This window comes from Homarus americanus, unplaced genomic scaffold (assembly GCF_018991925.1).
Source record: "Homarus americanus isolate GMGI-L3 unplaced genomic scaffold, GMGI_Hamer_2.0 scaffold24694, whole genome shotgun sequence".
Taxonomy (NCBI): Eukaryota; Metazoa; Arthropoda; class Malacostraca; order Decapoda; family Nephropidae; genus Homarus; species Homarus americanus.
In genome coordinates, this window is record NW_024732780.1 from 8,467,546 (window position 1) to 8,489,751 (window position 22,206).

At 41.4% G+C, this 22,206-nt stretch overlaps 1 protein-coding gene across 1 annotated transcript; it reads left to right on the forward strand.

Moving 5' to 3' along the window:
- The first annotated feature begins 1 nt into the window (after window position 1).
- On the forward strand, window positions 2-21,452 carry LOC121868967. Its single transcript, XM_042369999.1, has 37 exons — window positions 2-124; window positions 490-641; window positions 1,048-1,261; window positions 1,511-1,609; window positions 1,959-2,245; window positions 2,685-2,954; window positions 3,185-3,340; window positions 3,703-4,338; window positions 4,836-4,951; window positions 5,145-5,265; window positions 5,490-5,594; window positions 5,749-5,913; window positions 6,024-6,154; window positions 6,379-6,465; window positions 6,560-6,773; window positions 10,099-10,315; window positions 10,596-10,694; window positions 11,242-11,528; window positions 11,748-12,152; window positions 12,398-12,481; window positions 12,762-12,845; window positions 13,611-13,736; window positions 14,196-14,333; window positions 14,441-14,581; window positions 15,115-15,225; window positions 15,474-15,602; window positions 15,970-16,074; window positions 16,487-16,624; window positions 16,747-16,872; window positions 17,161-17,379; window positions 17,689-17,804; window positions 18,066-18,186; window positions 18,963-19,067; window positions 19,380-19,529; window positions 20,105-20,235; window positions 20,393-20,488; window positions 20,634-21,452. Exons 2-37 carry the CDS (start codon window positions 618-620, stop codon window positions 20,824-20,826), a joined length of 5,946 nt encoding a protein of 1,981 aa, XP_042225933.1. The 5' UTR covers window positions 2-124; window positions 490-617; the 3' UTR covers window positions 20,827-21,452.
- Window positions 21,453-22,206: the final 754 nt, after the last annotated feature.

Genomic DNA, 22,206 nt, shown 5'->3' on the forward strand with positions numbered 1-22,206 from the left:
TATAGTGACTGTGTATCAAGCAACTTAACACATATTTAAAGGTGGACTTGAAGGTTTAGAGGGGATAGTGCAGTGTTTTGGGATGGTGTTACAGTGAAATATAGTGTCCAGGACGTAGAGTAGTGTAAGTCTCACTGTCTGTATGGTGGCTGTGACGAGATGGTAATTTTTAGTCACTGCAGCGAATGAGTTTGGTGAAATGGTAGTGTTGATGGTGGTAATTTTTAGTCACTGCAGCGAATGAGTTTGGTGAAATGGTAGTGTAGCAGTGATGGTGTAGTGGATGTTGATGGTGTAGTGACAGTGAGGATGGTGTTGTGGCAGTGTTGATGGTGTAGTGACAGTGAGGATGTGTGTAGCGACAGTAATAATGGTGTAGTGACAGTAATAATGGTGTAGCGACAGTGATAATGGTGTAGCCAACGTTCCACTAATGAATCTAATTTAGGTCGACGTTCCACCATTACTCCTAAAACAACATTATTTCAGAGCTAGATGAACTAAAAAAGGTATATTCTTGAGTGTCAGCTGTCTGCATTGTCATGAATATATAGCTGACAGCGACAATATACCACTGAGAGTCTTCTACTAGCCCAAATAGCCACCAGTATCCCAAGATGAGCAACGTGCAGCGTAAACTAGTAAGTGTGGGTGATGGTAGTTGTGACTTCCTAGTTGCATTCTTTCCTACCCGTACCGTATGACCTAAGGCTATTATGTAACCCGGAACTAGAGTTAAAATTCTTTCTTTCTCTCTCTCTCTCTCTCTCTCTCTCTCTCTCTCTCTCTCTCTCTCTCTCTCTCTCTCAGCGGGTACTTTCCAATGTAACGAGATAACTTGTATATAAGTAACAAAGTATCTAAAATACATCACTTATTCCGAAAAGTTACTTAAGTAGGAGAAAAAGTCAAACAAAATAAAAATAACGTATTTTAAGTAGGTCAAATCCTTCACAAACTCACTTGACTAAAAAAAAATGTATTGCTTCACCCCCACCCCCTTCTACCCCCACCCACCAACACCCCTCCCTCACCCACCCCCTACAGATCAGGTGTTCAGAAGGAGGCGACGTAACAGGCGTGGAAGAAGCCCTTAACAACGGCGCATGGATAGACCAGGTAGAACGCTCCAAGGATCCGTCATGCAGTGGTCGTACGGCACTACACTACGCGTCGTGTAGAGGTCACCTGCCGGTCGTTCAGTTGCTCATCCAGCGGAACGCCAGAGTGAATGTGAGGAGTCAGCTGCCGGGTGATTATGGTAAGTTGATTAAAACTATCATTCTACCTGTCTACCTACCTGTCAATATATGTCTACCTATATATTATTCTACCTGTCAATCTACCTATGTATCATTCTACCTGTCTACCGATTAATCATTCAACCTAACTACAGTATATATCGAGAGAGAGAGAGAGAGAGAGAGAGAGAGAGAGAGAGAGAGAAAGAGAGAGAGAGAGAGTCACAAAGGTACAGTGCGTCAGGTGTGTCTCGTTTATCTCTCTGTAGGTGGAACGGCGCTTCACATGTCGGCTCTACTGGGACGAACAAAGATCCTAAGGGCACTGCTGGATGGAGGAGCTAATGGCGAGGTCACGGATTACAAGGGTAAGACCACACACACACACACACACACACAACCCCCCTCTCCCACACACACACACACACACACACACACACACACACACAACCCCTCTCTCCCACACACCCAACCCCCTCTCTCCCACACACACACACAATGGCTTTCTTTATCCCAAGGAATGAAAAGTGCGGTTATTTTATCATCTTTTATCTGTTCATCACATTTTTTCTCTTCTATTCTCCTCTACACAGAAAGTTAATGAAGCTCAATATTCAACCCTTTCATTAAGTACGTAATTTACCTTATCAATCCAATCTTACCGTCTCACTTACCTGGGCTAATCAACTCATTAAGCTTAACTCTTCATCTACACAGGTAAAACAGCAGTACATTGGGCAGCTCAAGGGGGTAAAATAAACTCCTTAAAAATGCTTCAAAATTACGGATGTGACTTGGAATCGCGGGTCGACGGGAAGACCAATGCTGTACACTTCGCTGCAGCCTCGGGTGAAATGGAAGTGGTTAAATGGTTGGTAGAGTCTGGCGTGAAGAGTGACCTCAAGGATACAGAGAGAAAGACCCCCAGTGACATCGCTAAGAGTGAAGGCTTCAGAGATATACACAAGTACCTGAAGGACAGAGGATCTATTCGAAAGAAGTTTGTCAGTATCGAATCATTCTCCCCCGTCTGATTTTTTTTAAGTATTTTTATTTATTTATTTATTTTTATTATTACTGTGATATTTTTATTAGATTTTTATAGATTTTTCTTTATACATTTTTATTAGTATTTGTATATTTTTAGTGATGTCACATTTTAATACTTTACCAATTTTGATATTTTTACTATTTTTTATATTTTGAAGTTTGTTATATTTTTTTTATTTGAGAGATTAATTAAATAGTTCGACATAATATAAATTTTATATCATGATAAACGAAATCATTTAATATATACGATTCTGTTATCTTGATATATCGATAACTGCTAAACATTTTGATAACTTACAAAACTATGTATACTATATAACAGCTAATGTATACATGTTATCACTACACATAAAATAATAATGTATGTTATTCTATTTATTATATTTTCAGTTTAATTTTAGAAGACCACGAAGCATTCTTACAATACACACAGACAGACAGATAATTCAAGAGGATTCACAATGGACAGACAGACAGGCCAAAATAAACCTACGAAGAACTCAATCTGTCGGAATACGTACAAGACGGAAGGATACGCCACACAATGAGTTAGTCGACTCCCCAAGCGTAAACTCCTGGGAAATGGCACACCTGAGTAGCCCTTCCCCCTCCTCGGCTCCAGATAACGACACCTACGTCAGAATTGTCAACACCCCCCAGGTTAGGTTAGGTTTATACAGTAAAACCTCCATATAACGGACTTCTCTCGTCATATGATCCGTTAGATGGGAAGTTTCACATCAAATAGACCCTCGATATAGTGGACTTTCATCTCTATATAGTTCATTAGATGGAAGTTTTCTAACGGACCTTTGGTATGACGGATTTTCCTCATATATATATAGTCCGTTAAATACAGGTTTCACTATACTCTATGTCTTAACCAACAGAACAGAATACCAACACCCAGGGAACACGTAGAAGAAACGAGGTTAACTTGTGATACCTGTGACCACCAGCAGGAGAGTATGGGGGAGGGACAGAACCAGGAACAACACTGGACGAGGGAACAACTCCTTACCCCTCACCACCAACGTCACACTCTGGTGAGATACGTGTCAAAAGTTCTCTCGCCTTTTCTGAACAACGAATCCCACCCAGACTCGTGAATCCGAAGCATTTATGGGTTGAATAATCCATCAGTGTCTATTGCTTCGGGTTCATGAATCTGAATCTTGGGGGTTCGAGGTTCACACAGCAGAATATAAACAAAACTTGCTAGTTATAATTCCTTCCAGTAACTTCTTGATATTAAAACTCATATTAAAATGATAATTAATTTTACAATATAATAATTCAGGTGAACGACAAAAATGAAAGACTCAAGACTGTTCTCAAGAGTGTCTGCGTGTGTCAAGAGCCAGTAGTCTGCAGAAAACGTGTAATTCTTTTTGCTACTACTTGACAGGAGGGTTTGGAGGAGGAGGTGAAGGAACTGAGGACCAGACTCGAGGGTGAGCAGCGAGGTCGTGCTCAGGATAAGGTAGAGAGTGACCACACGGTAGCTGCACTCACCTCCAAGCTCGACCAGACTGAGGAAGGGTTCGACCAGGCCAGGAAGGAACTCGACCAGGCAAGGAAGGAACTCGACCAGACCAAAGGACAGCTCGACCAGACCAGGCAAGAGCTCGACCATACCAGAAAGGAACTCGACCAAACCAAAGGACAGCTCGACCAGACCAGGCAAGAACTCGACCATACCAGAAAGGAACTCGACCATACCAGAAAGGAACTCGACCAGACCAAAGTACAGCTCGACCAGGACAAGCAAGAGTTCGACCAGACCAAAAATGAATTCGACCAAACCAGTGAACAACAACACCCAACCAACCACGAGAATGAACCTAACGAACCGCTCAACGAAATCAGGTTGAGTTATGCCCAGATAAAACAGAGACTCGAGCAGACCAAACAACAGATAAACCTCACCAAACAACGCTATTACCACAATCAAACCAAGGAACAACCCGATCAAGCCAGAGAACTACATAACGACATCCAACAAGAGGTAGACCATTCGGAACATAGAGGAAACAAGTCAAAGGTTTGTTGATTAGTATTGTCTCGAATTTTCAGTGATGCTCATTTGTTATTTTCGTCTCATTATCCTTTTTACGACAGAATCCAACTCCCTCCACCAATGGATTAAGTTATTGTTGCTATACTTTATTGTAGGATTGTCAGGGTTTAATATCCATAGAAGAATATTTAGTTGTGGTTGATGGTTTGCTAAAGTTAAGCTCATAAGAGTCTGAATTTAAGGCAATTGAAGTGGATTGATAGTTAAGGGATTTAATTCGTATTGAGATGCGGGTCAAATGTACTGTGTCCCAGTCTAGGATTAGTGGCCCCTAGGATGGTGACCCTCCCAGCCTGCTTCCTAGGACACTGTGAGTTGGGGGGAGGCAGGGAGGGAGGCAGGGAACAGGAAGGGAAGGAGGGAGGCAGGGAGAAGGCAGGGGCATTTCTCTGAGACAACCTGTATATAGAGTCACCTAAGATGATATTTAATTAAGGATAAGATCGACTCTAATATTCCAGGTGTTGACGCCCTCTGGTCTACCTAACCTGGGCAACACCTGCTACATCAACTCCATCATCCAGTGTCTCTTTAACATTACCACCCTGAGGGACTACTTCACACAGGACACATACAGGTGTGTTAACTCTCTCTCTCTCTCTCTCTCTCTCTCTCTCTCTCTCTCTCTCTCTCTCACAGTACGAAACACCTATAGGCAAAAAATCTCAAAAGCTTTTCTTGTTTATAAACGTGAACATAAAATTCATCACGTGACGAAAACACAGGTAATTAAATAACACACCTAGATTAACTTTGTTCTTCACCGGCAGAGAACATGTGAACAGTGAGAGTGAACAGCGAGGGGAGGTGGCAGATATCTTGGCCCGTGTGTTCAAGGCTGTTAACTCCGGAGATCAAGAGAAAATCATGGAAACAATAAACAAATTCAAGGTGAGGAAGATTGAACACAAATAGAGATGAACAGTGACAAATATTATCAGGATTGTTGTAGTAGTAGTAGACGTAGTAGTAGAAATAGTAGTAACAGTTGTAGTAGTAGTCAGTTTTGTTAGTTTAGGTTAGGTTAGTTGAGTTTAGGTTAGGTTAGGTTAGGTTAGAGTTAAGGTGGTTAATCTACAGGTGAACCATACCCTTCAACTTACCTCACACAACAGGTAGTTGTTGGTGACCTTAACGAGGACTTCCGGGGGTCACAACAGCGCGAGGCTCATGATCTGCTCGCTGACCTCCTGACCTGGCTACACAACGACCTCATGGACGTGAGTGTTGCCGTCTACACCCACCATGGCTGTCTACACCCACCATAGCAGTGTACACCCACCATGGATGATACTTATTGTTTGAGCATAATTTTGTTCCACCCATCATTCATCCACCCTTCCCTTTATCCACTCATCCACCTCTCCTCCACAGGCCAGCGGTTCCTCCTTCGTCTCCCAGCACTTCCATGGAGAGCTGGAGTCTGTATTCCTGTGTAGCCGCCCTAACCCGAAGGAGCCTCAGGTGATCTCCTGTAGTAGGGAGGTCTTCAGCAACCTTAGTCTCCCCGTCACCTGTGGGAAAATTAGTTCATTACAGGTAAGTGTGTACTGAGAGAGAGATGTGATCAATGTCTACCTTTGGCTCTGTTTATATCTCTCTCTCTCTCTCTCTCTGTTTATCTCTCTCTCTCTCTCTTCCTCGAGTAGAACTTGGTGGAGAGTCACTTCAAGAGCCAGATGATTGAGTGGGACTGTAACTACTGCGGTGAACAGCATCCTTGTCTCCACCAGTCACAGATTGTCGACTTCCCACCTGTCTTACTTATACACCTCAGCAGGTAATAGTCAGACCCTTATACATCCCTTATACCTAATGATACACCTCCCTTATACTCGTCCTTATAGCGTGTCGTGTAACAACTATCTACTTACACCTGAGTTTATGTGTCAATCTGTCTTCTTGTTCATTGATGTTTTCACGATAAACTGTACCTGTGTTTATACCTGTACCTATAGATATTCAGGTGATTGTCAATTAACAGCAACCAAAATTCTTCGCCAGGTACAACAATCAGAACTCAACGCTGAAGAAGACCCGAGTTGTGTTCCCTTCAGGAGATCTTATCCTCCAGGGGCGAGAGGGACTAAGGTAAGGTGTGGGGTGGTACTCTCTCTCTCACTCTTACTTTCTCTCAATCTTTCTCACTTTCTCTTACCTCACTCACTCTTTCTCTCATCCACAGCCCAAGGTACGAATTACTTGGTGTAGTAAACCATCGAGGGACAACTACCTCCGGCCACTACACCGCCTACTGCAGGAGCCTTCAAGACAACACCTGGCGCCTCTACAATGATGACACCGTCCAAAACACTCACCTGGACATAGTGCTGGACGGGATTGACGCTCATATCCTATTCTACACACAGACAACACAATCAGAGGCCCTTTATCTAAACGTTGAGACTTGAAAATTTATGTAAAACCTTGACTTAACCCTTTGACTCCTCCTAGAGGGTTAAATTGTCCTTAAAGGGTTAAGCTACCACCCTCAAAGGGTTAAAATAACTCTTAATTAATTACATACAACTTTCTTAACTCTTAAATTATTTCACTTTAATTTCTTTTTATCCATTTATTCATAGCAAATAAAAATACCGCTTTTATTTTGTGGTTAGGTTAGGTAAAAGAACCGTTGTGTATACATGATAGTTTGTAGTACCTGTTGAGAGAGAGAGAGAGAGAGAGAGAGAGAGAGAGAGAGAGAGAGAGAGAGAGAGAGAGAGAGAGAGAGACCATGTTGTATAAATACTTCCAATGATAAATATAAATGAACAAGATTGTCTTAAGTCGTCACCATAATTACTGTAATTGTTTAAAGTAAAAGAATAAAATAATGATTCAGTGATAATTTTCTTTAATTTGCTCTACAATAATCCTTTATATAATTATCGGTTTTATATAAATTATCTAAGTTTTGTTTTACTTTTATTGTATTTATTGTATTTATTTATTTATTTATTATTATTATATTAAAAAGAGGGAAGATTGATTGTGACGTCAAGGCGGGAGTCAACCAATCAGGAACCATTATTATTAAAAAAACGCGGGAATATTGATTGTGACGTCAAGGCGGTAGTCAACCAATCAGGAACCATTATTATTAAAAAAACGCGGGAATATTGATTGTGACGTCACCGCGGGAACCAGCCAATCAGAAGCCACATAGAGCCGACAAGGAAAACATAAATTTAATCTCTATATAAAACAAGTGATCCTCCTCCTTGTTTTATATTTAATATGTATACATGAGTCAGTTGGTGTATATGTTAGTGTACACAATGATCATACCTATATCCCTGTATACATGAGTGAAGGAAAGATTAGAGATAAGAGCTCAGACACACACACACACACACACACACACACACACACACACACACACACACACACACACACACACACACACACACACACACACACACACACGCGCTTTACTGATAACAAAACATACAAACAAACACAAACACTTTAACCCCCTCAGTATATACCGTTAATAACCAGTTAATAAACATTTATACTTTACTAAAAATATAATAACTTAGCAAACATCCTAAACATCTCTAACTATCTTTAACTACTTATTAAACTTCTCTAACTACTTGTTAAACATCCGTAACTATATTAACTATCTCTAACTACTTCAATCACCTCTAACAACCACATAACTACCTCTAACCCTTAACTCACACCTCTAACTACTCATTAAACACCTCTAACAACCACATAACTACCTCTAACCCTTAACTCACACCCTAACTACCACATAAACACCCTAACAATCACCAGTACAACCAGAGCTCCTAGGTTCTCTTATCAGTGACCAAACACCGAGTGATAACAGCCTAGGAGTTGTTATCTGGGTTATCTTATCACCATAACGGAATACCTTACCTTACCTGGCTGGCTGGTGAGAGGCGTCCCACCAGTCACAAAGAATCACCAGTTGGGTACCAAGTTAGTTTAGTGGTATGTTTTGAAGTCACCCGGTATGGCTTAGTTACCTGGATTATATGGTAACGGTGTATAGTGAATAGTGTCACCAAGTCACTGTATTATCGCTCTAAGGTGTATAGTGTCACCAAGTCACTGTATTATAGCTCTAAGGTGTATAGTGTCACCAAGTCACTGTATTATCGCTCTAAGGTGTATAGTGTCACCAAGTCACTGTATTATAGCTCTAAGGTGTATAGTGTCACCAAGTCACTGTATTATCGCTCTAAGGTGTATAGTGTCACCAAGTTAATCTACTCAGAATATTATTGACCATGTTTAGTGCACCAGGTATGGCTAATTAGGTCTAGCATACACCAGGTCATCAATGTTTACTGTCACCAGGAAACACAACTACCACAACCAGTGTTTATTTTCACCAGGACAGTATATCACCACCAACATCACAAATGCATCCTATAGTCACCAAGACACAGCTCATTATTGGTGATTTTAATGTTAGATTAAGAGATGTTCAGATGACGATTTTTTATAATGTTTGTAATTCTACCTGTGTTTGTACCTGTATCTATACCTGTACCTGTAGTTACACCTGGTGACCTGTAATAGTGTTTTGTAATTGTGGTTTGTGTTCATGTAATTATCGATGTTTAATGAAATACAGAGGAATGTTGACTGAAATGAGAGAGAGAGAGAGAGAGATAGAGAGAGAGAGAGAGAGTAGGTACACTTGGCCTTAAAAAAAAGTAAACATTGACCATCAGAGATTAACACAATCAATCAATCAGGTTACTAGGACAAGGAGGCAGTGTGCTAGTGGTATGGTGCTATTGGTCACCAGGAGGCAGTGTGCTAGTGGTATGGTGCTATTGGTCACCAGGGAAGGAGGAAAGGAGGGATAGTGGTGACCCCCAAACATATTTCACCAGTATCCTCACTATCATCACCAAGTTACAGAGCATTGGTATACATTTCAGCGTAGTGATGTTACTGGTGACTATAGACCTATGTTAGATCACAAACATTGTCACCAAACATAGAGAGCGTATGTTGAGTGGTGATAATGGTCACCAAGACTCTATGTATCCCCCTGTGACTATATTCTTCACTAACTATAAACAAACAGATAAATTTAAATACAGACACAAATAATACTAATATTTAATAAAACACAAATATATTTCAGAATACCTCGCGTGACGTAATCAAAAGGTCAGACAACACTCCTGGTCAATCCTCGGTGATATTTCCCTGACCTACCAGTACCAGGAAGGTCAAAGGTCACCTGAGTTGGCACTTGTTGACCTTCTGAGTGCCAGGACACACACACACGATGAATGAGATGCAGAGTTTGTTGGTAAGTTATTGATACAGGGTGTGGTGTTGGGGTAGTGTGGGGCAGGGTATGGTGTAGGGGTAGCGTGGGGCAGGGTATGGTGTTAGGGCACTGTAGGCTGGGTATGGTGGTGGGGCACTGTAGGCTGGGTATGGTGGTGGGGCATTTCACCTCCTCCTCGATTCGGTGTGGTAAAGACTTTCAACACAGTAAAAAATTATGATCTTCACACAAAGTTTCCAAAACTGTACATTCATAGAGATACGTTATCACTGCCTTGTCATAGATAGTACACTACACAGTTAATGTTCTGTAGAGGTACACACTCACAGTACCTCCACCACCCACCCATAACCTAACCTACACTTGTCTGATTTCTCCTGAGTATTTACCTGTTTGTTTATATACACTCTCACACACACATTCACTGCCAGATGAGGAGTGCCAAGACTGGGGATGCAGCCGGAGTAGACGTGGCACTCCAGCAAGGTGCCAGGGTGGATCTGGTGGAGGAGGACTTCTCAGGAGGTAAAGAAGGGGGAAGAGCCGCCCTCCACCACGCCTCAGAGAAAGGTCACCTGGACGTGGTCAACCTCTTACTCGATTTCAAGGCTAAAGTCGACATCATGAGTAAGATGAACAAGGATTATGGTGAGTCTAGTGTCTGTCTTAATGCACCTCTTCTCTCTGTCTCTTATTCTGTCTCAATTTACAATCTACCTGTCTATTTCTCTCCCTATAATCCAGAACAACAACTGTATATATTGTTATTTTTATCCATATTCCTGTCTGTGTATGCTAGCCCACTTCTATATTCCTCTAGTACAATATTCACTGCCAGAAAAATCATAAGTGGCTATATAAGTAACTCATCTGTGACTCGGTACTTTATGTAGATGTAGTACAGGTGTTAATTATTTCCCCACGACAGGTGCGACCCCGCTACTCCTGGCCTCCGGGGCGGGTCACACACATGTAATGGAACACCTGTTAAGGGCAGCTGCTAACAAGGAAGCTGAGGACGACAAAGGTAACAACTTGTGAGGCTGTTGTGGTGAATTGGTTGTTGTGATTGTGGTTGGTATTATTGTTGTTTTTGTTGTGGCTGTTGACTTTGTGGTTATTGATAAAGTTACAATCAGGGAAGGAGTTGACAAGACTTCGTGGTAGTGTGTGTGTGTGTGTGTGTCTCTAACTTAATACACATAGCAGTTATGTGTTAACAGAGACACGACCGAGCGCCCAAGCGGCTAACAGACTGATCAGTAGCGAAGAAGATAAATTAAGTGCAGTTTAACAGATCGAGTAGGGAGACTTAACTTGTAGGCCAGCCATACTAACATGACCTTACAGCTACTAGTGAAAAGGGTGACTGTGGTGCAGGTCTCTTAAACACGTGAAGTAAATTTATCTTCATATTAAAAGGATTCGATTTAGGAGTCCATTTTTGCCCCCCCCTACTAAGTCTAATTCATTTGAGCATTTATTTATCTTTTTACCATTACCAGCTGTTAGTTATATACATTACTGATTTATATAATCTATTATCTGATCTTATTTTATTTCACTTTACTCAGGCAAACGGGCGGTGCACTGGGCAGCTGCTCAGGGACAACTCGACGCCCTGAAGCTGCTCAAGGTCTCCGGGTGTAACCTTCAACCTAGATCCAACTCCGGCGCCACCGTCCTACACTACGCTGCTCTTGACGGAGATCTCAACCTCGTCAGGTGGTTGGTGGCTAATGGCGTCAAGTGTGAGGTCAAGGACAAGAGGAATAGTTTGGCCAAGGATGTGGCCAAAAAACACGGCCACCCGGATGTACACCGGTACTTGAAGGATCAAAGTCCTAGCAAAGGAGGATTTGTGAGTGTAACTTCAATGTTTGTGTGTACAGGTAACGCTGGGCCCAGGGTCTTGCCATCATTTACCTGTAAGTACAATACTCGTTATCCTCTTACAACAGCTATCGTGTACAGTATAGTCTAACTTAGGGTAGACGATGATTTCACATTTCTTTAAGACTTTTACTGAATACGGAGGGCTCTGTGACACGACTTTTTCACAACATAATAATGGTTTCAGGGCAAGTTTATAAGATCACCACTGAAGAGTTCGTCTGGACGCTTCAAGTCCCACGACGAACCATTATTTACAAGAGGTCATTCAGGGAGGAAAGAGACGTCTAGACCTGACCTTCACTTGAGGGAGCAGCTGCCGTCGACGGGGTTAGGAACTGCAAGCTTCGAAGAGAGGGACCTGGAATCCCTGAACCCTGATAACACAGACCTGGCTACCGACTCACACCTCACACCCCCTCAACCATCCAGCTCACACACCCGACCTACAATGACACCAATGCTGACGACACAGCCGATGTCATCACCTTTAGGAACTTCCCCAGGACATGAATTTACTCGACAGACACACAGTCACACAGATCCCCCATTGCTAGCTGCTTATATTGGAGGTGACTTGGGAGGCTTTGAGGTAAGGTGAACTAGTACCTATTAAAAGTCTTTGTATTGATTGTACTTGACGCTATAACGTACACAATACACGTACATACATATACACACACATATATAACTACACATTACACACATAATCAAGTTATCTGTATATACCTAACACATATTAAGTATACCTGTTGGCACACATAACGCATACACATATAACACACACTACATAATACGAGTAATTAGCTGATCATATCCGTTTTCTATGGTGTACAGGACAAACGTTCAGGCTCCAAGCGGTTACTCTTCAACAGGAAATCCACACGGAAACACCAGCTGAGAGACATGGAAGAAATTGTCGTAAGTTATCTATTAAAGAACCGTCTTGTTTACGTGTCTTATAGCGATACACCTATATAATGGACTTTCCTCTGTATTTAGATTTTCCCGTAAACAGAATATTTCCCCAGAATTAAAATCGAATTCCTTTTTTTTTCTTCTTTTTGAGAGAGACAGAGAGATTACTGATGAAATTTATAAAGTTTAGGTTAGGTTAGAATTTTAATGATGTATACTGTTTAAATGTACAGTATATTTTAGATAGCATTTTAATGAGAGTATTATTTCCTTATACCCGTAGGTGATGCTCAAGGACTCACTAACGGCGAAAGAGAGACAGAACTCTCAGCTACAGAATGACTTATCCCAGACGGAGCATCAGAAGGTAACACTTGAATGTTACTTTATTATCATCGATGTAGGAACAGTAACACGGAGAGAGTTACTGTTCTGTCTAAATATTTCTTGTCTGTCTGTCTGTCAATCCATACCTGTCTGTCCGTCTATTTATCTATACATTATAATAATAGTATATATGTATGCGCGCGTATATGTATAAAGTGCTATAGAATATAACTCAGGTTCACACACACGTTAACTCTAGGATTTAAGTGGTTAATATCGGTCAAAATTCTCGTGTTATCTTAGGAGAACTTGAGAACAGCTGTTATCGGGGTTCTGGGGAGAATACACCATGAGAACACCAATCAGGAGAGAGATTTAACCCAAGTTATTACGTCACTCGTGAATCAACATGACGTCATGAAAAAGATGAAGGTGATTTGTTCGTGAGTTTTATGACGTCACTAGTTCATATTCAGTTAATGTGTGATGAATCTCCACTCAACTACGTCACTATCTCTCACTATACCTTCACCATCTCTTAGTGTAGTGTTATAGTTAATCCATTGATCACTTTAACACGTTTTATAGCCTTAGATAATCCGTGTATTATAAGAATTTAATCCGAGTGTTCAGTTTGTAAACACTTAATCGGGTACTGAAGGTGACGGACCAATGGACCTTCTTACTTAATCCTGCTCTTATCTCTCTCTTTCGTCTCTCTTATCTCTCCCTCTCTCTTCCTACCCTCACCTCCCCTTCACACACACACACAATAAACCTAACCTAACCACCATGACTCCTCCAGATCGCGGCGGAACAACTGGTGGAGACGCTACGCCACCAACTCCTGCAGCAGCACCGAGAACAACAAGACCTACGGCAGCGCTTCCTTCAGTTGACTCACCAAAATAATGAATTTAGGCGGAAAATAGTAAGTCATGTGTTAAGAAATTTCAATTATAGTTTCCATTGAGTATCTACCACTATCTTCTACCATCTACCACCATTATCTACCATCTACAACCACTATTTTACCATCTACCACCATTATATACCATCTACAACCACTATTCTACCATCTACCACCATTATATACCATCTACCACCATTATATACCATCTACAACCACTATTCTACCATCTACCACCATTATATACCATCTACAACCACTATTCTACCATCTACCACCATTATCCACCATCTACAACCACTATTCTACCACCTACCACCATTATCTACCATCTACCACCACTATCTATCATCTACCACCAATAATCTACCATCTACCACCACTATCTATCATCTACCACCACTATCTATCATCTACCATCTACCACCATCTATCATCTACCACCACTACCACCATCTACTACCACTATCTACCACCCAGGAACAACTCGAGAGGAGGCAGATAGATATGGTCACCACAGACAGCACCAAGGATGAGACCATCTCAACTTGTGACTCTCATATACAGGAACTGACCAGAATGTTGAGTGAGAGTCGGGATCAATTAGCTGCCTACCAGGTGAGTTGGCTCTCTGTCTGTCTGTTTCTGTCCCTGTCTGGTTATTTCTCTTTCTAAATGGTTTTCTGTCTGTATTTCTCTGGCTCACCGATCTCTTCTCACCACAGAGCCAGAAGTTAGACCGTGAGACACAGTACCATCATCAAGACTCAGCCAACAGACACACAATCGACACGTTGGAGAAGGAGGTTGAACGTCTCTCTCACCTGTTGAGGGAAAATGAGGAAAAATACCTCCTCCACTGTCAGGTAAGTCCACGCTGATTGGTTAGGTGAGGACAGGTAGGTTGATGGTGATTGGTTAGGTTAGGTAAGGACAGGTAAGTTGATGGTGATTGGTTAGGTTAGGTAAGGACAGGTAAGTTGATGGTGATTGGTTAGGTTAGGACAGGTAGGTTGATGGTGATTGGTTAGTTCAGGAGATGAGGACAGGTATGTTATCGTTGATTGGTTAGTTTAGAAGGCAAGGACAGGTAAGTCAACGGTGATTGGTTAGTCTAGATGATGAGAACAGGTAACCTATTCTAATCAATTTATTTTGGTCATCTATCCTAAGCTATCAATTTATTATAACCTATTTACAGGTATTTCATTCTATTTTATTTGTCTATTCAGTTCTATTCATCTGTCCATTATATGCTCTTCATTGTCCTATTAAAACTATATTATTATTTTCGTTGTTGTTGCTGTTTTTGTTTAGTTGTATTGGTTGCATTTGTTATTGTTGTTATTGATGTTGTTATTGTTGTTATTATTATTTTATTTTATCTTATATTACCCAGGAAACCACCAACGTTGCCAAGAGAGACGTGTCTGTAGCGGATAAATTGGCAACACTGTCTACAGAGGTGGAACATTTGACCTTTAAACCTGATGAAGCGAGCAGGGGGCAGGTGAGAGAGAGAGAGAGAGAGAGAGAGAGAGAGAGAGAGAGAGAGAGAGAGTAGTAGTAGTAAAAACTGAGTTAATACATAGTAATTCAAGCACCTTAAAGCTAACTAAGATATTGGTAACTGTGCTTCCCAACCTATAACAGCTAACCCCTCCCCCCACTAACACTCAGACCCATGGCAACTGAAGCACTATAAACTGTCACACACACACACACACACACTTATCATCACATATTCTTCACCAACAGCAGGGGAGAAGGACTGATGATTCTCTAGAACAAGAAAGACTGAAGAACACTGTAGAACACCTGGAGCAGAACCTGAACAAGATGTCGAACGATGTGAAGCAATACGAAAAGATGGTCATCTGTTACAAGGTTAGTTTAGGTTAGGTTAAGGTTAGGTTAGTTTAGGTTAGGTTAAGGTTAGGTTAGTTAAGGTTAGTTTAGGTTAGGTTAAGGTTAGGTTAGGTTAGGTTAAGGTATGAGAACACGTGTTTATGTTGTGTGTTGGTCATGGGTGTATTAGGTTGGGAAGAGAAGTAATTACAGGTATACATACAAGTACAGGTACCTATTGTAATAATCTCACAGAATCACCTTACAAATAACACAGAGTTAATACTAAGTTAATATCATTGTTAAACAGCTAATTTTATCACTAACACTCAACACACATAACTAGGTTGAACACACACCACATGGTATTCCATTTTAACAGGATTTAATGCATTCTCTCTCACAGGATCAACTGAGAAACAAGGAGAGAGAACATAAGGAGAGAGAGACCGTGTTGAAGGAGGAGATGGAGCGTCTCTCTCAATCTCTCCAGCGTGAGAGAAACATCACAGTGAGTCAAAATCCACGTGTTTTCGGGCATAGCTTTTGCCGATTGGTCCAATGGTGATGTCAACTTGTATCTAGCCCTTACATGGTTTATGTTAAGTCAAGTTATATGAGGTTTGGTTAATGAGAGGTTAATTTAGTCTAATGAGAGGTTAAATTAGGTTGATGAGAGGTTCAGTTAGTCTAATGAGAGGTTAAATTAGGTTAATGAGAGGTTAAATTAAGTCCAATGAAGTTAAACTAGGTTAAGTTAAGTCAGGTCATGTTAGATCAAGGTTAGGTTAGGTTTAATATTGGTTTCCATATAGTTCCTATTTTATTCTTTATTGTAATGAGGGAGTTGGGGGGCCTGTCTGGGAAAATATTTTGACACGGAGTAGAGGTGAAATGCACCTCAACCTTCTCTCACCTCACAGAAGCAGCATCAGGAACAGACACAACAGCTTCTACAACACGCTGCAGCTGACGAGAAGACCATCGATGACCTCAACAACAAACTCATAGCGAGGACAACGAGGATGAAGGAATACGAACAATTCATCTCCTCACATCAGGTACTCAACTCTCTCTCATCACGAATTTCTAAGATATTACTTGCCTTTTATATTGCTACAGTGAAATGAAAAATGGTTCTCAGTTTATCTATGAAAAATGAGAGGAATGTTTTACACCACAGGATCAGTTCCGAGATAAGACAGCATACGGGAAGAGGGAAGTTGCGAACCTGCAGGCGATAACTTTTCTGAAGGAAGAGGTGGAGCGTCTAACACAGAGCCTGGATGGTGAAAGGCCGGCAACCCAGGTACGTCACCCTAGGAAAGTAGGTTACCCCAGGTCACCTTAATGGTACAGTCAGACTTTAGATAAACTATGATATACAAACATCCTGGGCATTAACTTCTTGGAATGAGAAGATGGGATGGTAAACAGAAAAGTTAGAATAGATGCAGAGGTATGCGACAGGGAGGGAGAGAGAGAGAGAGAGAGAGAGAGAGTTAACAAAAACGATAACTGTTGGGTTCGTGGTTGTAAACATCACGGACTCACGAGTATATAATATTCTTATCTTGTTCCTTTCCTTACCTGACAGACGAGACAGGATAAGAATATCGAGGAACTCATCAGCAGGATGGAGACAGAACAACACGAGAGACAGAAGGAGAGAGAGAACAGCGATCATGAGATTGCCCGTCTCACCTCTCTCCTGGACGAGGCGAAGCAAAAGCTGGCAGAACAGTCAGTCGCCACCACCCCTACTAGACACAGGAGGCGTCAAGGATCTTACAGAAAGACCGAGCTCGATTCCGTGGTATGAGTCAACACAGGTCTAGAGAGTCAGTTGAATGATACGACTCACCATTGAGGTCGATTCTGTGGTAGTGTAATGCTTTTATAAATGGACAGAATCCAATGTTTTCATCGACGAATTGGGTAGAGTTGTGATCGTCAACGGGAAAGGAAGTACATGACCCAACGTCCAATAGATTCATTACAAACATTTAATTGGAATTTAAGTAACTTTAATAGATAATTTATGGAGGACTTTGATCCAAGTTGTGTTTACCGATCAATACCGTGACTATATCATACCAGTGATTAATGTCGTTATGTATTCCAGGTGGTGATGCCTTCCGGTCTACCTAACCTGGGCAACACCTGCTACATCAACTGTGTCATCCAGTGTCTCTTTAACATTACCACCCTGAGGGACTACTTCACACAGGACACATACAGGTGTGTTAACTCTCTCTCTCTCTCTCTCTCTCTCTACGTATCCCTCTCCTTATCTATCACTCTCTTCATCTCTCTGTAATACGAAGGCCAGTCAAAAGTTACATCATCTGGGTACGCAATACAAAAACAGAACGACTCCTCATGGTTTAATTGTCAAAACCTCTCCTTTAACTTCAATATACTGTAGAATTGGCTACAGATGGACATATATATGTAATTAACACCTATAGGACATATACCTATAGTTATTTTCACCGTCAGGAGGGAGCTGAACCGTAGTAGTGCGCAGAAGGGGGAGGTGGCCTTAGCCCTGGCAGGAGTCTTCAAGGCTCTACACTCAGGCGTCGAGAAGGAAATACTTAAAAAAATCAACCGACTGAAGGTAAGACAAGATCGTAATTTTTCTCCAGACATTCTTATTTTTTATCGTAAATTACAATATGATATAGAATTACTCCTCATAAAGTCATTCCCTAGCCTGTCATACGATCGATTCAAGACAGGAGTAGAGAATTGAGCTGTTTTTTGACACGAACTCTCTACTCCAGTCCTAAAAGAGAGAACCCACTAGTTACTAAATACTAAGAATCAAAAAACCATCACCCATCCATGCATCTTGTATCCATAACACGAGAAACCTTATATATGTAAAGAAACAAAAAAAATATTGTTTTTCTGGGGGCCATGATGAGTAACTTGTAATGATCTTTGAGAAACTGAGGAAGACTTTATGTAGCACCGATGTTAAAATCATTGATAAGTATATTGGAATAGTCGAGGGACTTATGAGGCCTGAATTTGACCCCGTGTGACCTGTAGGATGTATATATGACCCTGTGTGACCTGTAAGAAGTGAATGTGACCCTGTGTGACCTGTAAGAAGTGTATGTGACCTTGTTTGACCTGTAAGACGTATGTGACCCTGTGACCTGTAAGAAGTGTGACCTTGTTTGACCTGTAAGACGTGTATATGTGACTGTGACCTGTATATGACCGTGTGACCTGTAAGAAGTGTATGTGACCTTGTTTGACCTGTAAGATCTGTAAATGACCCTGTGTGACCTGAAGACGTGTATATGACCCTGTGTGATCTGTAAGACTTATATCTGACCCTTTGTGACCTGTAAGTCCCATATATGACCCTTATGACCTCCTCAGACTGTTGTTGGCGACCTTAACGAGGACTTCCGGGGGTCACAACAGCGCGAGGCTCACGACCTGCTTCTTGAACTCCTGATCTGGCTACACAACGACCTCGTGAACGTGAGTGTTGCTGTCTACACCCACCATAGTAGTGTACACCCACCATGGCAGTGTACACCCAGTTCTGTGTCTTGTATCTACACACACATACTCTTCTCCACTGCTGTCTACATTACCCCTTGTACAGCCATCGTGGTCTACAACACTTCCTAACCTAACCTCCATTTTGGAACTTTATGCATCAATTGTCTGTTTATTAATTTGTCTAAGATCAACTCTAAATTAATCCATCCATCAATCTATACCCACTCAACCACACGTTCGCCTGCTAGCCTATCTATCTAGCCAGTCATCCACCTCTCCATCCAACAGGTAAGCGGGTCGTCCCTAGTGAGTGAGCGCTTCCAGGGGAGTCAGGAATCTATCATCAGGTGTGACAGGTACCCAGAGGAGACCATCTGTCGCACACAAGAGCCCTTCACTTGTCTCACTTTGGCCGTCAACCAGTGTTGTTCTTTACAGGTGAGAGAGAGAGAGAGACGTGAAAGATAAATGAACAAAAAGGTGATAAAGAGACTAACAAACACAGAAAGATAAGAGAGAGAATCTTTTACCAATATCATAATAATAATAACGATAACTACCAACACGACCAAACCAATACGGATCTTGCGAAACTCGATAACACCCCAAGGAAACATTACACCTCAGCTCTCATTACAAACACACATGAAAAAAATTAACTAACATACATACATAACTTGTAATTCACATCTCTTTTATAAAAATTCATATCTGCATTAAAATCAACCTAATTATCGACTTTCCTTACTAAGTGATATGTTTTCCCCTTGAGTTTTTTCATTTTCCCTGCCAAATGTATACGACCAGTCTCCCTTACTTAACGACGCCAACAACCGAATTATCCTCAACTTGTTTATTAATGAATGTTTTTCTTGAAGGCTCAATATAAACAAAGGGAAAACTTGTTTATATATAAGGAATTGACAAATAGCATTCGTATCTCAACAGGAACTTTTATCAACCTGAAGATTACTCAACCTAATTTAATCTAACCCTTCCGTTGTCTCTGGCAGGAACTGGTTGAGAATCACTACAGGATACAGAAGTTAGAGTGGGACTGTCAGTTCTGCAGTCACACCCACCTATGTCGCCACACCACCAGGATCACCCGCCTACCGCAGTTCCTTATCTTCCATTTGAGCAGGTGGGTGCTGGGGGGGAGAGGGGGGGGAGAGAGAGGGGGAGAGACCCTCCTTTACCCTTGTGAGAATTTACAATATAAAAATAATCCCCCCCCTCACCTTCTCCCACAGGTATGACTGCCCCTTAATTAACCTTTACCTGTCTCTCACCTCCACCAGGAACGACATTCAGAGTACATGGGGGAAGAAGATCAACGTCACCTTCCCACAAGACCAGTTGAGTCTACAGGAGTACATGATGCAGCCAAACCAAAGGTGAGAGAGAGAGAGAGAGAGAGAGAGAGAGAGAGAGAGAGAGAGAGATATCCCCCACCTTATGTCACCTGATGATTTAACACCCTAACGTCTACCTGGTTAGTTGGGTTAGGTTAGATTCTCACTCACACACTCTCATCCACAGCCCAAGGTACGAATTACTTGGTATAGTGAACCATCGAGGGACAACTACCTCCGGCCACTACACCGCCTACTGCAGGAGCCTTCAAGACAACACCTGGCGCCTCTACAATGACGACACTGTCCATAACGTACACCCCAACACAGTGATGAACGGGAGTGACGCCTATATACTTTTCTATTCACAAATGAAATAAGTTACTTGTCTTCAGAGTTCATCTTTACAAATTGTAAGGGGAGAAGTTATTGTAAGTGTAAGTGTGTACGTGTGTGTGTGATAGGTAGGTGGGTGTGGTAAATATGTAGGTGGGTGTGGTAGTGTGATGGTTGGATGGGTGTGGTTGTTGTATGGATGTGGTAGATTGAGGAGTAGACAATTGGGTGTTAGTACATCCATTACAAAGAAGCAACAGTTGTAGTTTTACCTAAGCTTCTGTATGGGTTCAGTATTATCATCATTTCATTTAGCTCGTGTAAGTAGATCCCATAAGGGGCAATATAGCAGGCACTGTACTCGACCACCTTCACTCCCTCAACAGTAAAGTCCAGTTGCACTGTGTGTTTCCTGGTCACAAAACAACATAACTTTAGCTTAGAAGTAGTACACTGTCTTCACTCAGCTGCATCACACCTTATTTAACTGGAATTATTATCTTAAAAATAATATTCATTACCATAGATCGTTTTATCATTGTTCATGTAAAAAAAAATATTGGATTCCTTTAGAAAAATAAACAAGATTTCCTGTATATAAATTTAAGCAATCCAGGATCAAATGCCATGTAAAATAATTAATCATAAATAAATAAAATGTTACGTTTAATTTGCTTTTCAATTTGTGCTATATTCAGGAGTAAACGCCTTCTGGTCAGTTCGTTTACCGAGAGACAGACCATTACTTACCCACCACCTACCAACATGCCTTACTGCATGAATACTATTGTACATTACTGTTTTTTGTGTGCAATGACCATCAATTTAAGACATATTTACACAGGCAGAAGCAACGGATAAGACAGTTGGTGAAGAGTTGATGGAGAAATGTTCACATAACGTCGAGTTGACTGAAAAATGTTCACATGATGTCTCTAAACACCTTGATGACTAACTTATCACAAAGAAATACAAACTTAACGAGTTGGTCTGATGCCATACCAAGATAACAGCAATGTTGGTCATGCAGTTTTAGCGGCTTTGCATTTACCAACCCTTCCCAGGCAGACCGGGAGAGTAGCTTATTCCCACTGTTTGTCTTCCAAAAAGAGGTTCACAGCCTTGGTTAATATGGCTCCAAGAAGCTTGTTGTACTCTTTCTTCCAACCTTTAAAAGTAGTCCAGCTTACTCTAGAGGACGACAGGGATCAAACTGATTTCCAGTGGCGAGCCGAGCAGGATGCTGTTGGCTGGGTGGATATTACAGGCGTCTGGCATGACAGTAAAAGGGCATCTAGCAGCAATATCAACAAGATGACGACAGGAAAATATTAACAGTTCACAGTCTGGATACTCAAAAGCCATACGTAGAATTTTTCCCAGATGTAAAGATTTGAGGATGTTCTTGACAGACTTTCTTCAAC